The 24,440-nt window shown below is 52.6% G+C and overlaps 1 protein-coding gene and 2 non-coding genes across 18 annotated transcripts in view; 1 reads left to right on the top strand and 2 right to left on the bottom strand.

Annotated features, from left to right (window-relative positions):
- Window positions 1–11,920, top strand: part of LOC140904253 (E3 ubiquitin-protein ligase TRIM7-like) — an 84,021-nt gene extending 72,101 nt beyond the window's left edge. For 3 of the 16 annotated variants that reach the window (XM_078850967.1, XM_078850965.1, XM_078850960.1), the window contains 3 exons: window positions 2,016–2,098; window positions 2,763–2,882; window positions 8,462–8,549. In XM_078850967.1, coding sequence (XP_078707093.1) covers window positions 2,016–2,098; window positions 2,763–2,873 — 194 coding nt within the window. In that variant the 3' untranslated portion in view covers window positions 2,874–2,882; window positions 8,462–8,549. Of the gene's footprint in view, window positions 1–2,015; window positions 2,099–2,762; window positions 2,883–6,316; window positions 6,528–8,287; window positions 8,804–10,901; window positions 11,116–11,359 lie in introns of those variants that run through there. The other 13 variants (XM_078850959.1, XM_078850957.1, XR_013635116.1 and 10 more) reach the window with 12 other exon arrangements.
- A 7,774-nt stretch (window positions 11,921–19,694) lies between these two features.
- Window positions 19,695–19,767, bottom strand: TRNAM-CAU (transfer RNA methionine (anticodon CAU)). Its single transcript has one exon. It is a non-coding gene; the product is annotated as a tRNA-Met (tRNA).
- A 2,328-nt stretch (window positions 19,768–22,095) lies between these two features.
- On the bottom strand, window positions 22,096–22,167 carry TRNAA-UGC (transfer RNA alanine (anticodon UGC)). Its single transcript has one exon. It is a non-coding gene; the product is annotated as a tRNA-Ala (tRNA).
- Window positions 22,168–24,440: the final 2,273 nt, after the last annotated feature.

Below are 24,440 nucleotides of genomic sequence, written 5' to 3'. Positions count from 1 at the left end.
TTATTTGAGCATGAGCTTTCGTGAGCTACGTGCATCTGATGAAGTGAACGGGGCCATGCCGTTGGCAGCATATACACTCAGCTTCATCCTTTTCTTCTGGGTTGGCTTTCTGAAAACTTTTGAATACTTGTGCTCTGAAACGCATTCTGAGAGAGCCTGTCATTTTCTTCCCGTTTTAGTGTGTCAAATCTTTAAACCTGTATCTGCTAACAGCTTGAAATGTGTACGTGATGGGCGTGAGATTCATAGAATCACAGACTATCAGGGTTGGAAGGGACCTCAGGAGGTATCTAGTCCAACCCCCTGCTCAAAGCAGGACCAACCCCAACTAAATCATCCCAGCCAGGGCTTTGTCAAGCCGGGCCTTAAAAACCTCTAAGGAAGGAGATTCCACCACCTCCCTAGGGAACCCATTCCAGTGCTTCACCACCCTCCTAGTGAAAAAGTTTTCCTAATATCCAACCTAAATCTCCCCCACTGCAACTTGAGACCATTACTCCTTGTCCTGTCATCTGCTACCACTGAGAACAGTCTAGATCCATCCTCTTTGGAACCCCCTTTCAGGGAGTTGAAAGCAGCTATCAAATCCCCCCTCATTCTTCTCTTCCGCAGACTAAAGAATCCCAGTTCCCTCAGCCTCTCCTCATAAGTCATGTGTTCCAGTCCCCTCATCATTTTTGTTGCCCTCCGTTGGACGTTTTCCAATTTTTCCACATCCTTCTTGTAGTGTGGGGCCCAAAACTGGACACAGTACTCCAGATGAGGCCTCCCCAATGTCAAATAGAGGGGAACGATCACGTCCCTCGATCTGCTGGCAATGCCCCTGTTTATACATCCCCAAAATGCCATTGGCCTTCTTGGCAACAAGGGCACACTGTTGACTCATCTCCAGCTTCTCGTCCACTGTAACCCCTAGGTCCTTTTCTGCAGAACTGCTGCCGAGCCATTCGGTCCCCAGCCTGTATCGGTGTATTGGATTCTTCCGTCCTAAGTGCAGGACTCCGCGCTTGTCCTTCTTGAACCTCCTCAGATTTCTTTTGGCTCAATCCTCCAATTTGTCTAGGTCCCTCTGTATCCTATCCCTGCCCTCCAGTATATCTACCTCTCCTCCCAGTTTAGTGTCATCTGCAAACTTGCTGAGGGTGCAATCCACCCCATCCTCCAGATCATTTATGATCAGTACATTCAGATGTGCAAGCATTTCAGATCGGGCGTGCATGCCTGTTTGTTTATTGTGTGTATCTTCACGACTAATACGGAGCCTTTCTTCAACAGGCAGCTTTGCGTATACACAGAGACTCATGTATTCTCAGAATGCATCTATCTCTCTTAATGGAGTGTACTTTTCTAACAAAACAAGTTGTTGTTTGCGTATTTGAATGATACAAAAGTAGGGTGGCAACCAGAAAAAAAATGAATAATGCTTTATTTTTCGGAAAAATCGGTTTCAACTGAAAACGAAGGGGCTTAGATATCAGGCAGCCTGAAGCTGGGCCTGGTAACCCTTTCGCTGCTCTGTCTGTATCGCAGCCCGAGAGACTGATACCCCACCCGTGTTTTGTAGTGGTGGGGATGAGGCAGAGTGTCAAGAAGAAATGGCATTAGCTCTTGCAGGATAGGGAAGGCCTCCAGGAATAGACAATAACCAAGTCTCTGAGCCAAGAGGGGAAAGAAAAACCGAGGAGGAATAAGTGGGGAGAGAGGCCATGGGTTCCGAAACCTGCTCAGATCCAGTTCCTGTCTCAGCACTGGACAGATTTTGCCTGGTCCCTAGCTCTGCATAGTCCCCCCTCTGTTGGGGGAACGCGCCGTCCTGGGGAATATCAGGTTTAAAGGGTCTCCGTGGGTTTAGTCCTGGTGGGAGGGGAGGGGGTCTACACTGGAGTGACCGAGCATTTCCCCCGCGCGAGAATCTAAAACGTCTCTGCAGAGAAATCGCCCGTGAGACGCGTGATGTGAAATGACCTAAAGTCTGTTCTGAAATCCCCCCCAAATAACCCTTCTCCCCCTGACAGGCTGCAGAATGACATCCCCGGGTCCCTCCCGATTCTCCCAGCCTGCCCGGGGATGGGAAATGGGCATGGCAGAGCTGGCTCAGGTAGGGATGCTGGGGGGTTCCCGCAGGAGCCGGCCGGACAGTGAATACACAGGAAGGGGGTGGGGGGGTTGATCTAGGGGTGGGAGGGTGCAGGAAGGGCACAGGGTGGAGAAAGGGAGGGGGGCAAGGTGCGATGAACCTGCTGGGACTCGATAAATCTGGGGTCTCGGTTCTAGGAATAGAGCCATGGGGGCTGGGTGTGGAAATTCCCCTCTTTGTGGAAGAGGGAACAACCCGGCCTGGGCTGGGAAAACTTCCCAGTCTCCCAGTGCTGGAGGGGAGTTGTTATGAGATATGAGGGGGACACCCAGCGGAGGGACTTAGGGAAGATGCCCCATCCCCTGACATCCAGCTGCCTGAAATGGGGAGGGTGTTGGGCTTCCTATCGGGGAACCTCCCTGGGCCCTGCTGGGGGCTCCATCTCTTGTATCAGCCTCTGGTAAGTCTGTGTCTGATGAAAGTGAAGACCCTGCCCCCTCTGTCTGCTGGGAAGGACGAGGGGCTCTCTCTGCCTCCCCTCACTCTAACGCTTCCTGGGTGCTCGAGTTGGTTGTGGGTGGGGCTCTGCTGGCTGTGTATCCGTTTGATTGGCCCCTCGCCCCCACGAATAGTGGGGCTGTGAGTGGGGCAGCAGGTCCTGAGCGGGGGGCTCTGGCTCTTTCAGGGGCCGGTGACCTTCGAGGAGGTGGCTGTGTATTTCACCAGGGAAGACTGGTGGACCCCGCTCAGAGAGCCCTCTACAGAGACGTCATGCAGGAGAACTACGAGAATGTGACCTCGCTGGGTAAGGATTCCCGTCCCCTCGGTTCTTGGCAGGGGAAATGCAGAGTTAAGGTTCATGTCACCCCCACAATGTAACCTTAACTCTGCCCTGTTTCAGCATGACCCCGACATGCCAGTGACACACACGCGAGCCCTCTGGGAACAGGGCACAGGAGCAGAACAGCGCAAAGTCTAACAGCTTCTCTTTGCGAAGGCAAAACTTGGATTTAGGTCTCGCCTAGCAAACAGAAGCTTCCAATCCCTGGCCTGCACTCAGAGATTGAGAGATTGAGCCTACACCGCACGAACCATCACCGACTTTCACAATATTACCCTGCGTTTTCCCTCCCCCTGAGGAGTCCTCCTGAGTCATTACCTTCACTTACCCCTCTCTAAGCCCTGGAGACCACTAGTGCCCACGATGCTCATGGAAAGTACCCACCCCCGTGCACATTAATTGTTGCGACCTTCAGCACTGAAATGAGGCATTAGTCCTCCAAGGTTCACGTGCACCTCCCTTTCTATCACAGTCCCAGCTCCGCCAAGCTGTTCCAACGAATCCCTCCCCCATCCGATGACAGCTACAGCTGACCCAGTGCACACGACACAAACAACGGCATGTTCTTAGTCCTTCCTCGTGTCTATTGTAGAGTCATAGATTTGTAAGGTCAGAAGGGATGGTTGGGTTATCTAGTCTGATCTCCTGTATCACACAGACCATCGAGTTTCATCCAGTTGCTGCTGTATTGAGCTGAATACCTTGGGTTTGACTAAATCATCTGCCATTTCTTTGGTAGTTTATTAACCTTACTGCACCATAGTCAGTGGCTAATGCTAGCTCCAGGGTTACGGGGTGGGGGTAGAGTTAAGGTTGTGTTACAGGGGTGGTGTGAACTTTCATGCTTCATTTTCTGGTTTTCAGAGCTCTAAGTTTACTCACTGTTTATGTTCTGGAAGGGCCTACGGCAGCATTTGGCAACCCTAACTCTGTGTTAAAGAAGTTAATTCGCTGGGCCTAGATTATAATTTTTTTTGGTTCAGGGCAAAACTCCCAAGAGGAACTCCTGGAGAATGCAAAAAAAAAAAAGAAAAAATGCATGACAGACATTGTCAGAAAGCGATCCGTGGGAGGGCTCGCACTCCGATGCATGACGCATCTCTGGTGCAGTGGCCACCGTGTGTCCTCTTGAGTTACCCCAGTTAGTTTGAGAGGAGGTGGCTGGAAACACTTCAACAGAGCCTCAGGGTTTGGCTACATTGCAACGTAATCCCAGCCTTACTCGTGGCCTCGAGTCTGCTGACCGTGGGTTTGAAAGCCCAGGCTGGAGCATCTCCGCTCATTGGTGACCCTAGGTTAAGAATTTTTGAGACCAGACTGAATAGCTGGGCTCCAGCAGGTCCGAGTCCAACCAGCTGGATCCCAGACTTCCTAGTGCCTTCCCGAATAGCGGTGGCCCCAGCCCTTTGTTTGTGGAGCAATGTGGGGGAAACCGTGGCGGTCCTCCCCGCACGTCATGGCAAGTTTTCGCGTCCCGTGGACACTCGTCCCGATGAGCCCTCCTTGTGGTCTGTACGCTCCCAGCGACCGGAACCCTGCGAAACGGAGAATTCGCCGTTGGAAGAGCTTCTCTTGCTCTTGGGTTTTTGCTCCCGTCTCACAAAACGGGCAGAGCTTCTGGGAACCGCGGGTGGACGTTCTGGCCGCGTTTTCTGACCCACTGAACGCACCTGGTAGAGCTAGCGATGCAGGAGAAGGAGGACACGGACATAGAGTACTCAGATTGGCTGCTGCTACCCATGGCTCTCGGTGGAGCGGCCGCTGTCCCCTCCGTAGGCCGGCGCTTCTGGAGCACGCTGGTGGGATCACATCGTCATGCAGACCTGGGGTGACCAGCGATGGGCGCAGAGTTTTTGCGTGAAGGAAGCTACGTTTCTGGAGCTTTCTGAGCAGCTCGGCTTGATCCTCCAGCATCGTGGCACACACCTGACAGCAGCCCGGCTGGTCCAGAAGGGGGCAGGGGGTTGCCATGGAAAGTAGGCAAGAGGCAGGTTTGCCCTGTCCAGCTACTTTTAAGTCCTGGTTACTTGGGCCACCCAACCATGGTGCTGGCCAAAGTGTTCCTGGGATGCATTGCATGGTACCATGGAGGGGACTCGGGCCATATTCTTGCTAAGATGTTCCGGGTTAGGGCATACGTGGCCGGCTTGCCACCAAAGGCCTAGGATAAAAATCTCTGTTTTTGGTGGGGGTGCAGCAGGAGCCTGCCCGGTTGCGGTGATTAATGAAAGCAGCCACTCAGACAGGTCTTTTTGCTGCACTCTGCCTTCCTCCCTCAACGGGCGTTCCTGTTGCAGGAACTGCGATGCAATTGTTGGGAACCTATAGGAAAGGGATAGAGAGTAAGACCTAAAATATCACATGGCCTCTGTATAAATCCAGGGTACGCCCACATCCTGAGTAGGGCGTGCAGATGTGGTCGCCCCATCTCAAAAAAGATATATTGGAATTGGAAAAGGTTCAGAAAAGGGCAACAAAAACAACGAGGGGGATGGAACAGCTTCCGTATGAGGAGAGGTTAATAAGACTGGGAGTTTTCAGCTGGGAAAAGAGACGACTAAAGGGTGATATGATAGAGGTCTATAAAATCATGACCGGTGTGGAGAAAGTAAATAAGGAAGTGTCATTTACTCCTCTCATAACACGAGAACTGGGGGTCACCCAATGAAATGAATTTAAATGGTTTAAAACAAACAAAAGGAACTATTTCGTCACACAACGCACAGTCAACCTGGGGAACTCCTTGCCAGAGGATGTTGTGAAGGCCAAGACTGTAACAGGGTTCAAAAAAGAACTAGATAAGTTCATGGAGAATAGGTCCATCAATGGCTATTAGCCAGGGTGGGCAGGGATGGTGTCTCTAGCCTCTGTTTGCAGAAGCTGGGAATGAGAGAGAGAGAGAGGATGGATCACTGGATGATTCCCTGTTCTGTTCATTCCCTCTGAAGCACCTGGCCTCCGGCTTCCATTTGCCATGAATCCTTCCCTCTTTGTTATTGCACAGGGTTGTTGGCCCTCTCCAGGATGTCAACCATAAGTTCATTGTGGACACGCCATCTCTGGGACAGGTCTGTGACGGTGCAGAGACCCAAGCTTCTGCTGGAGTGTTCATGGGCTGCCGAGATATGACAGCCAGGACAGGTCGAGCTGCCTGCAAGCAGACTTAAAACAAAACGTTATTGTCCGAAATGGCTCAGTGCAAAAGCTCGGGGGTGGGGGGGGAAATACTGGTGGAATCTGAAAGAAAAATCGGATCTTTTGTAAAACTGACCTTCGGTATAGTGTGAGAGGAATGCCGCAGATCCCAGAAGCTCCATGGACACTACTGGGTTAATCGCAGTGAAAAGTCCATACAGCGCATGGTAACTTGAAAATCCCAATTTTGCTTAAAATTACAGAACATCTGGGGCTCTGGGGGAAGCGACATGGCCATGACCTGCTCCATAGGCCTTCTCTATCCTTTCAAGCATTCCACATTTTGGAGGACACAACCGTTCTTGTGGTTCCTGGATGGCAAAGAGAGATTTTTATCCCAGGCCTTTGGTGGCAAGCCGGCCATGTATGCCCTAACCCTAACCCGGAACATCTTAGCAAGAATACGAGTTTCTGGTAAAGCTTTATTTTTAATGCTTGTTTCAATGTTTGTGCTTCCCGGTCTCCAGTTTGAACTGTACGTGGTGGTGGAAGTAAAGGCAGGGTGGGTGCTCCAGGAAATGGGTTTGGGGAGCGGGAAGGAAGGGGCGCTTTTTGGCGGGAGCTTCTGGGAGGCAGGAGCAAGGACTGCATGGGAGAGTGGGGTGCAAAATGGTTGGGGGCATAGGCGCTGACTGCCTGGATGCTCTGGGGCTCAATTATTGTTCAACTACCTCGAAAGAGGATGGAGCTCAGCTGTTCTCAGTGGTGGCAGATGACAGAACGAGGAGTAATGGTCTCAAGTTGCAGTGGGGGAGGTTTAGGTTGGATATTCGGAAACACTATTTCACTGGGAGGGTGGTGAAGCACTGGAATGCGTTACCTAGGGAGGTGGTTGAACCTCCATCCTTAGAGGTTTTTAAGGTCAGGCTCGACAAAGCCCTGGCTGGGATGATTTAGTGGGGGATTGGTCCTGCTTTGAGCAGGGGGTTGGACTAGATGACCTCCTGAGGTCCCTTCCAACCCTAATCTCCTATGATTCGAATAGGAATTGGGCCATGTGACATCAGACGGGTCTGACTCAAAGAGCCAAGAGAGAATGGGGCTGCTGCAGATAGGGAGGAAGAAGGACGATCTTCTGCATCCCCAGAGTCACTCCCAACCTAGGACACGGCCAAGATAGCCCGCTTTTCGCAGGGAAGGGGTGGTCTTGTGGCTGGGAGGAATGGAAGGCCTGAGAAATGGTGGCTAGTGACCGATTAGGCAGGGAAGAGGCCAGTGTGGTGGAGGGGGTGGCCACTTAGCAATGGAGGAGGAAGAGTGAAAACGGTAATATCTCAAAATGTCGACAGAATAAAGAGAAACTGGGCAGCAATAAGAACGGGGCATAGCCCCTAAATCGGCGAGGGCTCTGTGGGGACTCTGTGTTAATGGGGTAGGCTCCCGGCAGCTCCAGCTCCCCCCCAAACCGTCCCTCCACTCCATTTTTTAAAAATCTTGAATTTCACAGATTCCGGTGTCGAAATCCTACGTTTCACGGCGCTGTAACCGTGGGGGTCCTGACCCAAAGGAGGGTCATGGGGGAGGGAGGGTCGCAAGGCTATTGCAGCGGGCCCACGGTATGGCCACCCTTACTTCTGCACTGCCTTCAGAGTTGGGCGGCCGGAGGGCAGCAGCTGCTGGCCAGGAACCGAGGTCTGAAGGCAGCGCAGAAGTAAGGGTGGCCATTGCACAGTCCCCCTGCGATATCCAGATTTCACTGGGGAGACGGGATTTCACCGTCCGTGACGTATTTTTCATGGCCGTGAATTGGGTAGGCCCTCCCCCGTAGCTCCAAACCCCTGAGATGGGAGCCAGAGCGGCTCTGTAATATTGTTGAATACTGTATGTTGACCTGGCTGTGGGGATGGATATGCTGGTTCAGTTTAATAGGGGGGCTGTATGGAAAACAAGCGGGAAGGGAAGAAGAATGGCTCAAAATTAGCCACCCTTTGGCAAACCCTTGACAACTGGTATGAGACAATGCAGGAGCTATCGGCGGTAATTGGCAAGGGGAAAGAGACGGAGACCCGGGGGGGCCCAATGGGGTGTCTGAAGAAGTTAGATCTGCTCTCACCGATCCACAGGGTCTGGTCTATGGGGCCAGTGCAAGAGGCCGGTTTGAAATCCATTTCAGTCTCTCTGTCAGCCCTAGGAGAGGGCCCAGTTGCCTCTCACCTTTCCCCTTTCTTCTCCAGCTCGGCCCGATGCTCTGCTTCCCGGCTGAGAGGAGAGGGCGGGGGACTCTCTTTCCTCGCCTTTGGTTGTTGCCATGTGGAAATGTCCTGGCCATGGGGGGTGACTTTGTCTCTTTGGATTCTGCATTGATCTGCTTCAGCCTGTCCTTTAACGATCCATTCGATCCACCCCAGCTGCCTACCTGGCACACGCACCTCAAATCTCCGGTCCTGCCCCAAGAACGGAGCAACCCGCTTTTCACCCTGGGGAGCAATGCAAAGTACAGAGGGAAACCGAGGCAGACATCGGCACCAGAAAACTATCACCGCAGTTCCCCGTGGGTCACACCTGCCTAGCTGACCATTGAGGGTAAGACAAGCAGGCATGAAGATTGTTATTTGAAAATCCTTTTTTTTTCTTACCCTTGAGTCCTGCTGCAAAATAGACCCGACTTTGGCATGAAGAAGGCTGTTTTGCGAGCGTACACAAATGATCGCAGACTGACGAAGGTGTCTGCATTCAGCCTGGCCTGCTGGGTAAGCATGGTTCATCTGCTGGGTATTGTAGCCCCGGGCCTGGCCTAGGAGAATTGCAGAAGTCCACTCCAGGAGAGAGAAAGGCACAAGGCCTGATTGGGGTGGGGGATTCAAAGAGCTGAGGAAGGGGATGAAGACTCAGCTGTCCTGTCCCTCACTAATACACCCACGCTCCTTCCTCCCACCCCTCTCCACCTCCTGGGACCCCGGAAACACTCACTCCTTATATTGGCTTATCCTTTCCCACGTCTTCCAGCCCTGCTCGCTCCCAGTTATCCCAAATTTCCTGCTCCCCAACCATAGGCACTGACTTGTATTTTTCCCGGTGGGTGCTCCACTCCGAAGCTCCCCCCCCCAACGCAGTTCTCCTGAGGCCCCGCCCATGCCCCGCCTCTTTCCACCTTGCTCCACTCCCTCTCCCAGCCCCCGCCCTTCACTTGCTCCTCTCAGCCCCCTCCCCCAAAGTCCCCCTGCCCCCGACTGGCTCCTCTCCGCCCTCCCCAGAGCACCTCCTGTCAGCTGCCGAACAGCTGATCAGGGGCCAGCCCTGGGGCCGCCCCACAGCTGTGGCTGGCATGTGCTGAGCGCCCCCCCACCCCCGCTATTTTTTTTCCCGTGGGTGCTCGAGTCCCAGAGCATCCAGGCAGTTTTAGGCTTCAGGTAGTTGAAGGCTGCTACCAAATCCCCCCTCACTCTTCTCTTCTGCAGACTAAATAAGCCCAGTTCCCTCAGCCTCTCCTCGTAAGTCATGTGCCCCGGCCCCCTGATCATTTTCGTTGCCCTTTGCTGGACTCTCTCTGTCCAGTTTGTCCACATCCTTTCTGTAATGGGGGACCCAAAACTGGACGCAGTACTCCAGGTCTGGCCTCACCAATGCCAAATAGAGGGGAATAATCACTTCCCTTGATCTGCTGGCAATGCCCCTACTAATGCAGCCCAATACGCCCTTAGCCTTCTTGGCAATGAGGGCACCCTGCAGACTTATATCCAGCTTCTCGTCCACTGTCACCCCTCGGTCCTTTTCTGCAGAACTGCTGCTGAGCCAGTCGGTCCCTAGTCTGTAGCTGTGCCTGGGATTCTTCCGTCCTAAGTGCAGGACTCTGCATTTGTCCTTGTTGAACCTCATCCGATTTCTTTTGGCCCAATCCTCCAATTTATCTAGGGCCCTCTGTATCCTCTCCCTACCCTCCAGCCTATCTACCTCTCCTCCCAGTTTAGTGTCATCTGCAAACTTGCTGAGGGTGCAATCCACACCATCCTCCAGATCATTAATATTTTTTGTATTCTCCTTTTCCAGAGGAACTAGAGTCTGTTGCTCCTAAATTATAGCATCTAATTCCCCAGCCTTCTCCAGACCCAGGGGGATTTTCAGACTCCCTCCCATTTCGCCTGACTTGCTAGAGTCCCTAATTCCGTGTGTGGGGCATGAACCGCCGGCTCGGGGAGGCTAGCCCCCCGGCCCAGCCAGCCCCTTCGGCTTGTTCTCCTGCCCCCATCCCTGGGCCACCCAAGCGCCTCCAGCCCCAGAGCACCAGGCGTCGTGAGCACTGGCTCCATCCCCCTGGAGCCCCTGCCTGCAGCCTGGGCCCCCCACCCAGCCCCAGCCCGGGGCCAGGGAAGAGCCCCAGAGCACGGGCAGGCAGCAGCCTGGGGGCAGAGTGTGGGCTCGGCCTTTGACACCTGCTGCCCATGCCTGATTCCTCAAGATGTGCTTCCCTGACATCTAATACACCCTCCTATTGCTTAGTCCTCTGACTTCCACCAGCCCATGCTCGCTGTTCCCAACTTCCCTGGGACTCTCTTTCTCAGAAAGAAGCAGGTGGTTTTCTTGCCCGGAGCCATCTTCCCTTTCTAGGCTGTGGAGTTACGGTCTCCGTGTTCTAGGCCTCCCTTTGAGGAGGAGTGTCGGGTGGTGTGTTTTCCCAGCAGAGATGGGGTTAGTTAAATCCCTCTTTCGGCCGAGCCGCCGACACGTTTGAGCCCCTGGGGAGCTGGCCCCGGCATATTGCAACTTCCGAATGGGCTGGGGTTAAAATAATAGAATTTTTGTGCGTGACAAATCTCCCACGAACCCACCGGATTTCCTTTCCCTCTGCAGAGTTCCCGGTTTTCAAACCTGACGCGATCTCCCATCTGAAACAAAGAGGACGAACCAGAGATCTCTGATTCAGAGGAGACCGAGAGCCTCAGGGGCGCATACGCAGGGGAGGAATCACGAAATCAATTCGAAACCTGTCCGCGTCTGAAGGACACAGCTGGGATTCCCGACCGAGACCTTGTGAGTTCTCCGCGTTCAGGATTGTCCCCAGCAGGTTTGTATCCTCAGGGTGGATGTCGCTCATGATGTCCTGCCCTTTGTGAGTGACACCTGGCAGTAGCTCCCTCCTTGGCCTCCCTTCCCCCTGAGTGCTTGGGTGGGATTTACAGGCAGAATTGATCCCCTCCCGTCCCGTGGGAAAGACTTTGGGGAAATTCAGTTCCTGACTAATTCCCATTTCTCCAGCACTTACTTTGGTTAGCTCTCCCCTGTTTCTGAGGCGTCTCTCTCTATCCCAGCAGGTGATGGCATGGCGGGCGAGGAGGAGGAGAAGAAACCTCCTCAGGAAGATGCTGAGAAAGTGGTACCATGTAGGGCGTTGCTGCAAATACCTCAGGAGGATGTGTCCCCGAGTCACGAGCAGAGAGAAGGTCGTGAGAGTCAGCACAGGCCAGAGAGGAGGCAGAGAAACAAGCCAAGGGAGAAAACAAAGAGCTCCATTCATTATTGGGGGGGCCTCACGAGTACCTTGAGGAAACCACAGCCCAGCACAAAATCCAAACGGGGGAGAGAAATAGCCCACGCAGTGAGTGTGGGGACCTTGTGAGTGCGGGGAAAATCTTCGCTCGGAGCTCAGACCGAGCTGAGACATCAGAGGGTCCACACAGCCTAGAGAGACTACAGATGCTCTGAGTGTGGGAGAGCTTGTCTCAGAACTCAGCCCTCACTTCTCATCAGAGGATTTGCAAAGGAAATAAACACGATGAGGACTTTATCAAAGGCTGACAACAGGTTTTTGGGTTTTTTTTTTTGCTCTTTACTAGTTTTTGCTAATTCCGTCTTAAAAGCTCTTCGAACTATTCGTGTCACGTGGTCTCTGGGGTCCCCTAGGTGGGTTGCCCGTTTTTCTCTTTTGTACCTCCCCGTTCTTTGGGATTAATCCTCTGCTCCATCCTATCAACTCCTTTATTCTGTGCGTCATGGGAACATGTCTTCCTAGCTCAGTGGTTTGAGCACTGGCCTGCTAAACCCCGGGTTGTGAGTTCAATCCTTGAGGGGGCCATTTAGGGATATGGGGCAAAAATTGGGGATTGGTCCTGCTTTGAGCAGGGGGCTGGACTAGATGACCTCCTGAGGTCCCTTCCCACCCTGATATTCTATTCTATGATTACCAGGAATGTCATTAGCTCCAGGGGACAGGGGTGACCTACACTAGCTCCATTGAGATAAAATTACCTGGCCCTCATCTCCACTCGGATTTCCCCTGTGGCCTTAGCTAGCTTGATGTCAGAACATTCTATTCGACATTGGGGAGGCCTCATCTGGAGTACTGTGTCCAGTTTTGGGCCCCACACTTCAAGAAGGATGTGGATAAATTGGAGAGAGTCCAGCGAAGGGCAACAAAAATGATGAGGGGACTGGAACACATGAGTTATGAGGAGAGGCTGAGGGAGCTGGGATTGTTTAGCCTGCAGAAGAGAAGAATGAGGGGGGATTTGATAGCTGCTTTCAACTCCCTGAAAGGGGGTTCCAAAGAGGATGGCTCTAGACTGTTCTCAATGGTAGCAGATGACAGAACGAGGAGTGATGGTCTCAAGTTGCAGTGGGGGAGGTTTAGATTGGATATTAGGAAAAACTTTTTCACTAAGAGGGTGGTGAAACACTGGAATGCGTTCCCTAGGGAGGTGGTAGAATCTCCTTCCTTAGGTCAGGCTTGACAAAGCCCTGGCTGGGATGATTTAACTGGGAATTGGTCCTGCTTTGAGCAGGGGGTTGGACTAGATGACCTTCTGAGGTCCCTTCCAACCCTGAGATTCTATGATTCTATGTCAAACCACAACTATTCCTGTAGTAAAGACATAGAGTGTGTTTTGTAGCGGGGGGTGGTCTAGCAGGTTTAATCAGAATCTCACCAGTGCTCCATCAGTTTTCCTTGTCTAAACAACCCTGGAGCGTCTCATTTCTACTGTTGCTCCCACTGCAACGTGATGGTTAGAGTCACCAACTCCCTTTGGGCACCGATTCCCTCATTCCCATTTGTTCTCACATTGCCATGGGTTGTGCTGAACATCACTTATTTATTGTACCGTTTTCTCACTTAAAATATACTTGATTATAGCAAATTCTTTGACACCCAAAGACAATTGGGTGTGTCGGAGGGATTCCCTCCTTTCCCATCATCTCAGCAGTGTTTCTGTCTGTCTCAGCTGTGTAGAGTTTATCTTCTTCCCGTCGTATCCCTCCACTTCCCATAGTTCCCCAAGACACAGTGTTCTGAGCTCTCCGTGCTTGGGAATCATGGTTCGATTTCTTTGATCCTAAATCAGACTCGTTAGGTTTGGAGGTGCAAGAGTCACAGACCTGGAAGGAGAATGTTTAATGGATCTAAAACTGTGTAATTATTCTTAGTTTAAACCCCCTTTTTCATCTATAGGCAAAGCCACTTCCTGTCTTTTTCCTTCGGAGTTGGGATTGGTTTTGGATGGGAAGGCTGGTTGTTTTTTCCCATTATGATGACGCGAAAACGTTCCTAAATCACATGATGCGGTAACTGTGAGACAGCGTGGAGTGAAGCAGGTTTCAAAGGATGAGAGGAGAAGATGGTGGGAGAATTCGTTGTCCTGATTCTGAGTCATCGGGTGTATCCTGCTCCGGAATTTAACTTCCTGTGAAACCAAAAGGCTCTTACCCCTCGGTGACAGCTGGGTTTGTCTCTCTCTCCTGAAGGCCGGTGGTTACATAACTGGATATTAGTTTTGTTTGACTGAGTGTAACAGATTTCCTGGGGACTTTGAGCCAAATGGTAAAATAGACTCTATTCTTTTTCTTTTGCTGTTTTCCCACCGTGCCATGATGACCCGGAGAAAGTCCCAGTGCAGTTCAATCAACGGGAGAATATGCCAAGTTATTGGACATGCTAACAAAGCCATAGTAGTGTGTTTCGATCTCTGCTCTGAAATCGTGGTCTATGGTAGACCCCAAACTGTGCAACTAACTGGAGTAAGTGCAGATGATCAGAGGGGTGTTCGATTGTGTAGGTCAATATTGTCAGACAATCCATGGGGAGAATTCCAAAGTAAGAGGCATGGAACGGTGCAAAATCCCCTTGTATTTGGTTCTCAAACTGGTTGTGTCCCAGGCCCTACAGGAGGTTACTCCTGAAGATCTCGCCTGGCTAATCTTGGGAATTAGGAAATGTTGTCCCGAACTACGCAGATGTGGCGGAAAGAGAAGTGGTGCTTTGCTGAACTCGCCCTTTCCAGTTGCGGCAATTTGTGTGTACAATGAAGTCAGTGTTGAATGTGAGACTGCTGCAAAAAAATAACTATTTTCTCATAGAAACCTCACCTCTGGGAACTCAGTGAGACTCAGATCCAGGCCTGTAATCTGGTTCCTAATTTAGATCCATGACACCATTTTAAAGAAATAAACTGGACCTGTTTGAGAGGCCATTCTTCACTAAAATTACTCAGATTTTGGGTGGTCTGGTGAAGGATTCCACCACGGAGAAGTGTAAATTTACCCTGAGCCAGGCGAAGGATTTGCAAGAACTCGGGTAGAAATAACAGGCACGCACTTGTTCATTTTCACCCCGGGGAAGAATTTGACCTGGGTCCTAGTGTACCACAGCGGCACCGATTACAGCCCCAGAGGACGCCAGGGTTAGATTGGGAACAGTTGTCCTCTGCCGTTGAGATCCAAAGTTCCATGAGGCAAAGTGAGAAACGGTTGATGCTTTCAGAGGAGATTCCTGGCCCATGGATCCCAGTTGGGCTGCCTGGTCGGGCAACAAGGACGTTCGTGCTGTGGAAGGGATGGTAACCAATGAAGGAATGAATGGGTCTGGCCCAGAGTTCAGACTGCAGCATTCACAAATCTTGCGTCCTGATTCTATGCTTTTGTCTCTTAGTTTTGTTCTTGTGTCTTATGCATTTGGACCCCTTCTCCTCCACCTCCTGCTACTTCGGAAGATTGCAAAGTGTGAAAAAAAGTACAGGTGTATTTTTATCATGATGGAAACCTGCCCTCTTAGGAGAACTACCACTTCACCAGTCAGTCCCCAGCCTGTAGCGGTGCATGGGATTCTTCCATCCTAAGTGCAGGACTCTGCACTTTTCCATGTTGGCCCCGCCTGGTTGACTATGCTTCGTCAGGCCCAGCTGATGTTGGGGGTCTTATTTGAAGGGTTGTTAATGGAGGCGGAGAGCCTGTATGATTCAGCGAATGTGGTGCTGGTAAAGTAAATGAATGTATGTTAACAGGGCATATCAGGGCATTGCTGAAAAAAGGCAGAGTTAAGGTTATGTGGGCAACCTTAACTGTGGTGCATTCCCTGGTTTTCAAAAGTTTGAATTTTGCTGACATTGCAGTTCTGAAAGGAATAACATCTCACCAGCAAACTTCAGTGGGCATTAACCAAGTTTTTTGCCCTTTAATTAATAGAAGCAAGGGAGGTCCGGGCTGCCAGCTAGCTATTAACTAGCTAGCAAGGCCAACTGCAGGGCTAGATAGATGGAAAGAAAACAATGAAAATGCCCATCAACAAAGACTCCTCTAAAACAAATACATGTCTCCTACCTGCACGGCTAATGGTGGAAAGAAGCAAAAGAAAGTGACTGAATGCCATTCTCTAAGGGAAAGGTTTCACACCTCCATCCTGGGTGTCTTTGTTGTAAAGGTGAAGAGGAAGAAAGGTCAATTGAATTCACAGGAAGACATTAGCAGATTTCTTCCCCTCTCCAGGCCCCAGAGAGCGAACGCTGCTTTCCACGTAACCCTATGCTTTACAGTTGCTCTGAATTTCCTCTAGTAACAAACTCTAGTTTTCTGTAGGCTTCGATGAGTAAACGGCCATTTCATTTCCCATTCAACCTGCCTCACGTACAGATGAGACCTCTTTCCCTCTCCATGGGTCCTGCCCATGTGTGTGTCCATTCACACCCCATGCATTCTTCCACTCTCCATCTGCACAGATTCCCTTCCCAAGGAGGAGGGCTTAGTGCCCAGATCTAGGTGTCACTTAAATTTCAAAAACCCAAGAAGATCCCGGCAGCCCCCAGCTCTTCCGGCTCCCTCTCTCCCTGGGCAGTTCAGGTGGCCTGCAAAACCTTGTTTGACATCACAAAGGGACTGTGGGTTTCCCAGGTCACCAGGTAACTAGGCAATAAAACCCTCTCTTTAGGGGCCTGGCCTGAGCCTGGCATGAGTGGGTCTGCTCTGCACCCTAAGTGTGGGATCCAACTCAGGTTTGAGCCCAGGCCCCCAGTCTGCGCAGACATAAGTCAGTCCGACTTGGGTCAGCAGGCACTCAGGTCCTAGGACACAGCTAGGGAGGATGGTCAGATCCCGAGCCCAGTCTCTGTCCTTGCACAGCGGGGAGGCAGGTCAAGCGGCAGATCCAAGTCAGAATGGCTGCGTAGTGCAGTGTGGGCATGTAACACGACCCCCGCGAGTCCTCAGTGGTGGATCAGGCAGCAGAGGATCGTTGGATCCCAACGGCTGTGAAAGCGGGGACCGGCTGCAGCGAGTTGGGCTCTCCAGTCGTCTCGGACTTTCCCAGCCGCTGGGCCCCAGACCGCCTGCTTGTCAGGACCGTGCGGTCGCTGCCGGCGTACCAGCTGGCCCCCGGTCGAAGAAAACACCCGCAGGCGTCTAGCACGCCCTGAAGGCGTCTCTCAAGAAAACTGCCGTGGCCATCCCAAGTAGGGTGACCAGATGTCCTGACAGTACAAGGACAGTCCCAATATTTGGGGCTTTGTCTTTTATAGGTGCCTATTACCACCCACCCCCTGTGCCAGTTTTTCACACTTGCTAACGGGCCACCTATTCACAAGTTGGGAGGAGCAAGCCACCAACTGACCTCAACGGCCCCACATCCTCCCGCAGGCAAGCGGCCCGCTTCGAGGAGAAGCGCCTTGCCCTGGAAGCCGAAAAGAGAGAAAAGGAAGGAAAAAGAAATCTTTCTCCCAACGGGCAGCTGACCTGCCAGGAAAGGTCTGTACCTACTGTGGGCGGCTCTGTGGTTCCAGGCTCGGACTCCTGTGTCCTCTCAGGGCCCACGTGTAAATCCATGCTAGAGATGATCCTCGAATGGAGGGATCGCCACCGGTGGCAGACTTGTAACACGACTGTGAGACCTGGTCAAACACATGTAAACCCAGGCTCACAATGCAGCAGGGATGGTTAAACATGGGCTTGGAAAAAACCAAGCACAGAACCCTGCTGGTTTTCCTCCTCTTGTTGGGTTTCTTGGGACCACTAAGAGCTGTAGGTTTGTCACGGGACAAAGAGCCCTTGTTTGTCTCTGTGGCAATCTAGTCTGGGGCTGGCTGGATGAGGAAAGAGAAGGGCAGACAGATTATTGTGGAAGAGAAGCCGAGTGAGAAGCATTTGGGCTCATTGCCCATCCAGCACTGACCGACAGCACTGCCGATTCTTCTCGCGAGACAAAGGCTGCCTTCTCAGACCCAGCAAATTACATCTAGAAAAGGGGATGGACATTTTAATACGGCATTTCCTCTAGTTTTTTAGAAAGGAAAATTGAGCAATAGAAATTCCATTCTGATCAGCCGTATTGACCAGCCAGTGTGTGATCAGCAAAGCAGGGCCTTTAGGTCCACTGCACAGACGTCTGCCATGTTAACTAATAGCGTAGCAGCCCTAGTAGGTTGTTATCCTGGATGTAGACTGGCCATTGGTTTGGAGACAGGGGAATGAGACACACACAAACTTCCAGGGAATTTCACAGCTATTTGCTATCAGCTGGGGAAGGTAGAAAATGCACTATCCAACCCCTGCAGTATCTCTATGCATCTCCAATAATAGAATATCAGGGTGGGAAGGGACCTCAGGAGATCATCTTATCCAACCCCCTGCTCAAAGCAGGGCCAATCCCCAATTTTTGCTCCAGATCCCTAAATGGCCCCCTCAAGGATTGAACTTACAACCCTGGGTTTAGCAGGCCAATGCACAAACCACTGAGCTATCCCTCCCCCTGATCATCAGCCACACACATGCTCCTAACTCCCTTCCACCCTCAGTGGCTCTTGGCTCTGTCTCCTCCTTGCTCCTCACCTCTTTGCATTGGGATCAGACTGGTTACTCCACCTATTCCACCCTGCTTGGTGCCAGCATGGGGATCACGGAGAGCACCGGAGAGACACGCTCCCTGATCTCCTTGCTGATGCTCTGTACCACACCAAACCCTGGTGTCCTCTCCATGGCTGCAGCATAGAGGGAGCCCAGTGACATGGGATGAGAGTTAAGGAGGGTGGTGCAAGGGAGACAGCTTGCAGGGGAGGAATTCCCTCTTTCTCTCCTCCGCTTTCTGTTCTTTCCTTTCCCTGCCAGGATGGCGGCTTCTATTTCAGATGAGACGGTTACTGAGAACGCAGGAGATTTCAGAGCGGAAAGACCCCATGAGCTCAGGGGAACCTGCTCCCATCCCCAATTCCATCCCAGCTGGGGTCTGCTAGATGGGAGGGACCCAGAGCTCTTGCTTGCAGCCAGAGCTTGAGCATCTACGCTGCAATTAAATAGTCTGAGCCCTGGGAGCCCGAGTCAGCTGGCACAGGCCAGCCCTGGGGGTTTTAATTGCAGTGTAGACTGAGCCCCTGAGCCCCTGTGCAGGACTGAACCTGCAGCTCCAGTCCCGAAGGGATGGTGCCACCACGTGGCTGGTCTATCCATTCCCCGCTGAGGTGCTTTTACAGGGAAACGCGTTTCTCTGCAGGGAAAGGAGCCGCTGTGCCGTAGTTCAGCCTTTGTGCTGGGATAATATAGCGAATTCCAGCACCGGGCATGGGGGTAACAAACCTTTGCCCGTTATTTTGCCTTTAGCCCAGCTCCTGGGCAAAAAAATCCACTGTTCTGAATGGGGGTAGGAGTCAGCAATGATTGAATTAAAAAATCTTCCGGGGAGTAGCTGCATGTGGTCCCCAAAAGTTTCTTTGGGTTCACATCTGCACAGGAATGAGGCATAAAGCGGAAATGGGGGGAGGGGCTCTAAATGTAAATCGGTTTTTGGGAGAAATGTGTTCAGACACAGTGAGACTGGACGTATGGAAGAAATAACAAGTGATCCCCAGCTCCTTCCCCCGAGCCTTAGGTGGGGATTAGCCGCCAACAGCTGCGGCTGCTGCTCTGAGGGGAGCGGTATAAGCTGTCTGCCCCGGGGGGCAGCCCCCCAGCTGGTTCAGCGGGGGCAGAAGGTGACTTGCTGGGCAGGGATGCCGCACGGGCTGGGGTCTGGAATATGAACAGGGGTCGAAGGAACTTGCCTCCAATGGGGGTCGAGGATACGGAGGAGCTGGAATCGGAGCATCACAGTCATCAAGAGTCCAAGCTGCTTGGGGGGTGAGCATGGGGGGCAATGGCCCTCCTGGATTTTTTGTGCATCCCTTTCGCTACTTGCCCACAACAGCCTGGCAGCCCGCAGCTCGCTCTGTGTGCTCTGTGGAAAGGGGCTTCTAGGAATCGGCATTTCCGGAGTCATAAAGGAGAAGGAAAAGTGAATGCCTTAGAAAAGTCTCTGAGTGCGTGTTAGATGGATGGGGAGGTGTCTAGAAACCACTCAGCTCTAGTCCCTTTTCCACGATTTCCATTAGAAAATCTGAAGCAGGGAGCAAGAAAAGTTGCCCTCTCTGAGGTTTGAACTCAGGACCTTCAGATTATGAGACTGACGCGCTGCCCTCTGCGCTAAGAAGGCTTGGAAGAGCTTTAGGCTCAATGCTTACAGGACCCTCCTCCAGGAGAGACAGAGCCTGGCGTGTGCTGGAAGAAGCGGGGAGCTCTGGTGCCCACAGACCTGTCCTGGCAGCTTTCTCCGCAGCAAAGAAATCAATTCTCCCTGCCCCTGAGCAACCCACCCGGATAGGGCCAGCATTGGTGGGGGGTCCCAAGCTTTGCACCAACGTCCACAGTTTAGACCTTCCTCTCATGGCACTTTCCATGTGAATTAGGACAAGCAAGCTGGGGAAGCTCCATGGGGTAATAGAAACCAGGGCTGCAGGGAAGGCTTGAACTCACAACCCCAGCAATATTGCCCTTTGCACTAACCACTTGCACCCCTGCAGGGGCTCCTTGGACAGCGCTGGGAAGTCGGCCGTGAGCGGTCTCTGTGGTTCGCACCTTTGCCTGGCAATTGAAAGGCTGCCGGTTCAAACCTCACTCAAGGTGTGGCTTTCCAGCAATGAGACTCCAGTCCATTTTAACAGGAAGAAAATCTCCTCTATTCTGGTTTAGCCGCATTTGACTCCTTCTGCCCGTCTTCTTCCTCCCCCATCGGTCCCTTTCCTTCCCCATTGGGGCCATGCAGAGGGGAGCCCCAGGCAGTCTCTGTCACCGAGAGGCTGTATCCCATAAGGGGAGGGAGGGGTCGCTGTAAAGCATTGATAATGGGTGGGGAGAGGTGTGCGTGGTTAGGGGGAGAAAGGCTGGAGAAATAACAGTGGGGCCCGGAGAGATTTCCCCGCAGACTGGGAAGATCCCCTGCTGCCCACCATCACCCAGCTCTGGGAAGAACAACTTGGGATTGCTTGGGGAAGCCACCTTTAAAAACACACGTGTTCCATGCTAGTTACATTTTAATAAGACCAAAGCCGCCTCAAACCCAGTGTCACAATCACTGGGACGACTTCGTCCTGACATTTTACCGGCCGCAGCCACAAAGCGAGTCAAATTACGGCTCCCGTTCGGCGTCAAGGCCCACAGATGAACCCGGAGGCTTTTCCTTCCTCAGGTTCTGCCGTCATTTCATTGCTGGCCTGTTCCGAGATTCATCGTTGTGCAAAGCAGCGTCAGGCCCTTGGGAGCGTCCTGCCCCGCCCGGATCCCACCTGCCGCCCCTGGGCAATTTAAAAGGGCCCGGGGACCCCCACCGGCAGCATAAGGGGGCTAAGGCGGCTTCCTGCCCACCCTCGCTCCGTGTGGCCTGCCAGTCTCGGAAGCGGCTGGCGCGTCCCTGCAGCCCCGGGGGCGGGGGGATCGCCACACGTCGCCCCCGCCCCAAGGGCCGACTCTGCCAACTGTGGGAATGGGAGCTGCTGGGGTGGTGTCTGCGGGCAGCGGTGGGCAGAGACCCCCCACCTAGGGGCTGCTGCCAGAGGGGGGTGAGGATCACTTTCGGGAGATGCCCGAGGTAAGCGCCCACTTCTCACCCTCTCCTGCATCCCCAACCCCCTGCCCGAGCCCAGACCCTGCATCCAAACTCCCTCCCAGCGCCCAACCCCTCTCCCTCCCACACCCAAACCCCCTCCCAGGGCCTTAGGCAGGTGTGTCTGTGGGGGTGGGCGGGGCAGGACTTGGCCCCATTCTGGGCACCACCAAAAATTATACAAGCCTGCCGCCCCTGTCCAGCCCAACCTTCTGCGGGTGCCCCTCAGCCCCCACCCGTGCAGGGTTTGAAGCTTGCATTGCTTAAATTCCAGGACGCTGCGGGACTTCAGCTCCCCTTTGTCCAGCGGGAACCTTCACCCCACTCCCAACCAGATTCTTGTCCATGGGACGACTGTTGGGGGGCTGGGCCCCTTTTTGTCTTTTATCTCTCTAGGACAGGCCAGGGTGCCTAGACTTGGAGCATCTGAGCACCCAGGACCTTCGGTGGAGCTGCCCTTCTCCTTCCCCTTCTGTGTCTCATTTCTCATTGACTCCAGCCTGTTTTCTATCCATCGTCAGCACCATCCCAAGCCAGCTGCACCCGCCTCAAAAAGACAGTGTCCCCTGGTGGGTGTAAATCACTGAGCTCTCTCCTCTCTGAGCACTGACTGCCCCTCCGTCTCCTTGCCCCTCAGTCTGGGCAGACGGGACCTTTCCCTCCAGGGCTGGAGGATTCCCCCTTCTCATCCGCTACTGTCCCAAGCCACCCCTTGGGTGGGAATCTTAAATGTACCAAGGTGACTTAGGAGCAAAAACCCCCACAGACCTTCCGTGCAATGGGCACCTGCCCCGCACTGAGCAGGACTGAAACTCCTGCAGGGAGACTGCTGGGCCACATCCCCTCTGGGCCTGAGCAAAGCAGCAGGGTGAAAAGAGAACTTGGAGATGCTGGGGATCGAACCCAGGGCCTCATACATGCAAAGCATGCGCTCTACCACTGAGCTACATCCCCAGACGGGGGCTGTTTGGGATGGGTTACGCTCACAGCCCTCCTGTTTCCAGAGCCTCCAGGGGCCTAACGGCAGCATGGGGGACACATTCCCTGCTCTGAGGGCCAAACCCTCTGTCCTGGAGGTTGCTGGTTCTCAGGGGTCACTTTGCAGCAGGGCCAGTTTCTCTATGTGGGGGAGAGAGAGGGCCTGCCCTAGACTCAGGGTGCAGAGATACACTCGGCCCTCTCCCCGGCATTGACTGGCTGGAGCTGCCAGCCCCTGCTGAAAGGTAACGGCGCTGGGGGGCGCTGTGAGTCGCTCAACACCTCACCCCGGTGGAAGAACTGGTGGGGGGGGGCCTTTCTCGGATCTGCTATTTCCACCTGCCTGTAAAGTCCAGCTTTCCCCAGCACATTCACTGCAGTGCAGTCGGGTCACTGTTTCCACGGCTGGCAGCAAAGAATCGCTCCCAGTTTCCCTTCTTTCTGCAGCACGATTCGCCTGTGTCGGTGGTCAATGAGGTGGATCTAGTTGTCCTCCTTTTCTTTTTGCGAATCCAGACTAACACGGCTGTTACTCTGAAACCCGTCATTATGCAAGGCACTGCATTTAGCCGTATGGAGTGGAAATCTATCAACTGCATGAAAAAACTTGTACGGATACAGACAGACATCATCTTCCTTTCCAAATGCAAACAGATGGACATGGTACCAAAAGGACTGAAGGTAAAAAATCCATTACAATCGACATACCACACAGACTGTGCCGACAGCTTGTGCCCCACGCTCTCAAAGAAACTGCGGAATCACCTGATCAACATCCTCTACGGCAAACAGGGAAAGATTAAGAAGGAGCTCTCAGAACTGGATACTCTCATAAAAAACCAACCTGCCACACAAACTTCCTCGTGGCTGGACTTTACTAAAACTAGACAAGCCACTTACAACGCACACTTTGCTTCTCTACAAAAGAAAAAGGACACTAAACTTTCTAAACTACACCATGCCACAAGGGGCCACAGCAATGGTTCCCTCAACCCACCCAGCAATATTGTTAACCTATCCAACTATACTCTCAGCCCTGCAGAAGCAGCTGTCCTATCTCGGGGCCTCTCCTTCTGCCCCTCCACCCCCACGAACATGATACAGTTCTGTGGTGACCTAGAATCCTATTTTCGACGTCTCCGACTGAAGGAATATTTCCAACACACCTCTGAACAACATACTAATCCACAGAGGCCTCCCTACCAACATTACAAAAAGAGGGATTCTAGGTGGACTCCTCCTGAAGCTCGAAACAGCAGACTGGACTTCTCCAGAGAGTGCTTCCGCTGACGTGCACGGGCTGAAATTGTGGAAAAGCAGCATCACTTGCCCCATAACCTCAGCCGGGCAGAACACAATGCCATCCACAGCCTCAGAAACAACTCTGACATCATAATCAAAAAGGCGGACAAAGGAGCTGCTGTCGTCATCATGAATAGGTTGGAATATGAACAAGAGGCTGCTCGGCAGCTCTCCAACACCACTTTCTACAAGCCATTACCCTCTGATCCCACGGAGAGTTACCAAAAGCAACTACAGCATTTGCTCAAGAAACTCCCTGAAAAAGCACAAGATCAAATCCGCACAGACACACCCCTGGAACCCCGACCTGGGATATTCTATCTACTACCCAAGATCCATAAACCTGGAAATCCTGGGCGCCCCATCATCTCAGGCATTGGCACCCTGACAGCAGGATTGTCTGGCTATGTAGACTCCGTCCTCAGGCCGTACGCTACCAGCACTCCCAGCTACCTTCGAGACACCACTGACTTCCTGAGGAAACTACAATCCATCGGTGATCTTCCTGATAACACCATCCTGGCCGCTATGGGTGTAGAAGCCCTCTACACCAACATCCCACACAAAGATGGACTACGAGCCGTCAGGAACACTATCCCCGATAATGTCACGGCTAACCTGGGGGCTGAACTTTGTGACTTTGTCCTCACCCATAACTATTTTACATTTGGGGCCAATGTATACCTTCAAATCAGCGGCACTGTTATGGGTACCCGCATGGCCCCGCAGTATGCCAACATTTTTATGGCTGATTTAGAACAACGCTTCCTCAGCTCTCGTCCCCTAACGCCCCTACTCTACTTGCGCTATATTGATGACATCTTCATCATCTGGACCCATGGAAAAGAAGCCCTGGAGGAATTCCACCATGATTTCAACAATTTCCATTCTCCCCCCACTCCCCCACTGTTCCTCAGATGTTCTTGTCAACTGCTGGAAATGGCCCA

Source organism: Lepidochelys kempii, chromosome 28 (assembly GCF_965140285.1).
Source record: "Lepidochelys kempii isolate rLepKem1 chromosome 28, rLepKem1.hap1, whole genome shotgun sequence".
Classification (NCBI taxonomy): Eukaryota; Metazoa; Chordata; order Testudines; family Cheloniidae; genus Lepidochelys; species Lepidochelys kempii.
Note: the sequence above shows the minus strand (reverse complement) of the source record. Positions and strands in the feature narration are given on the sequence as shown.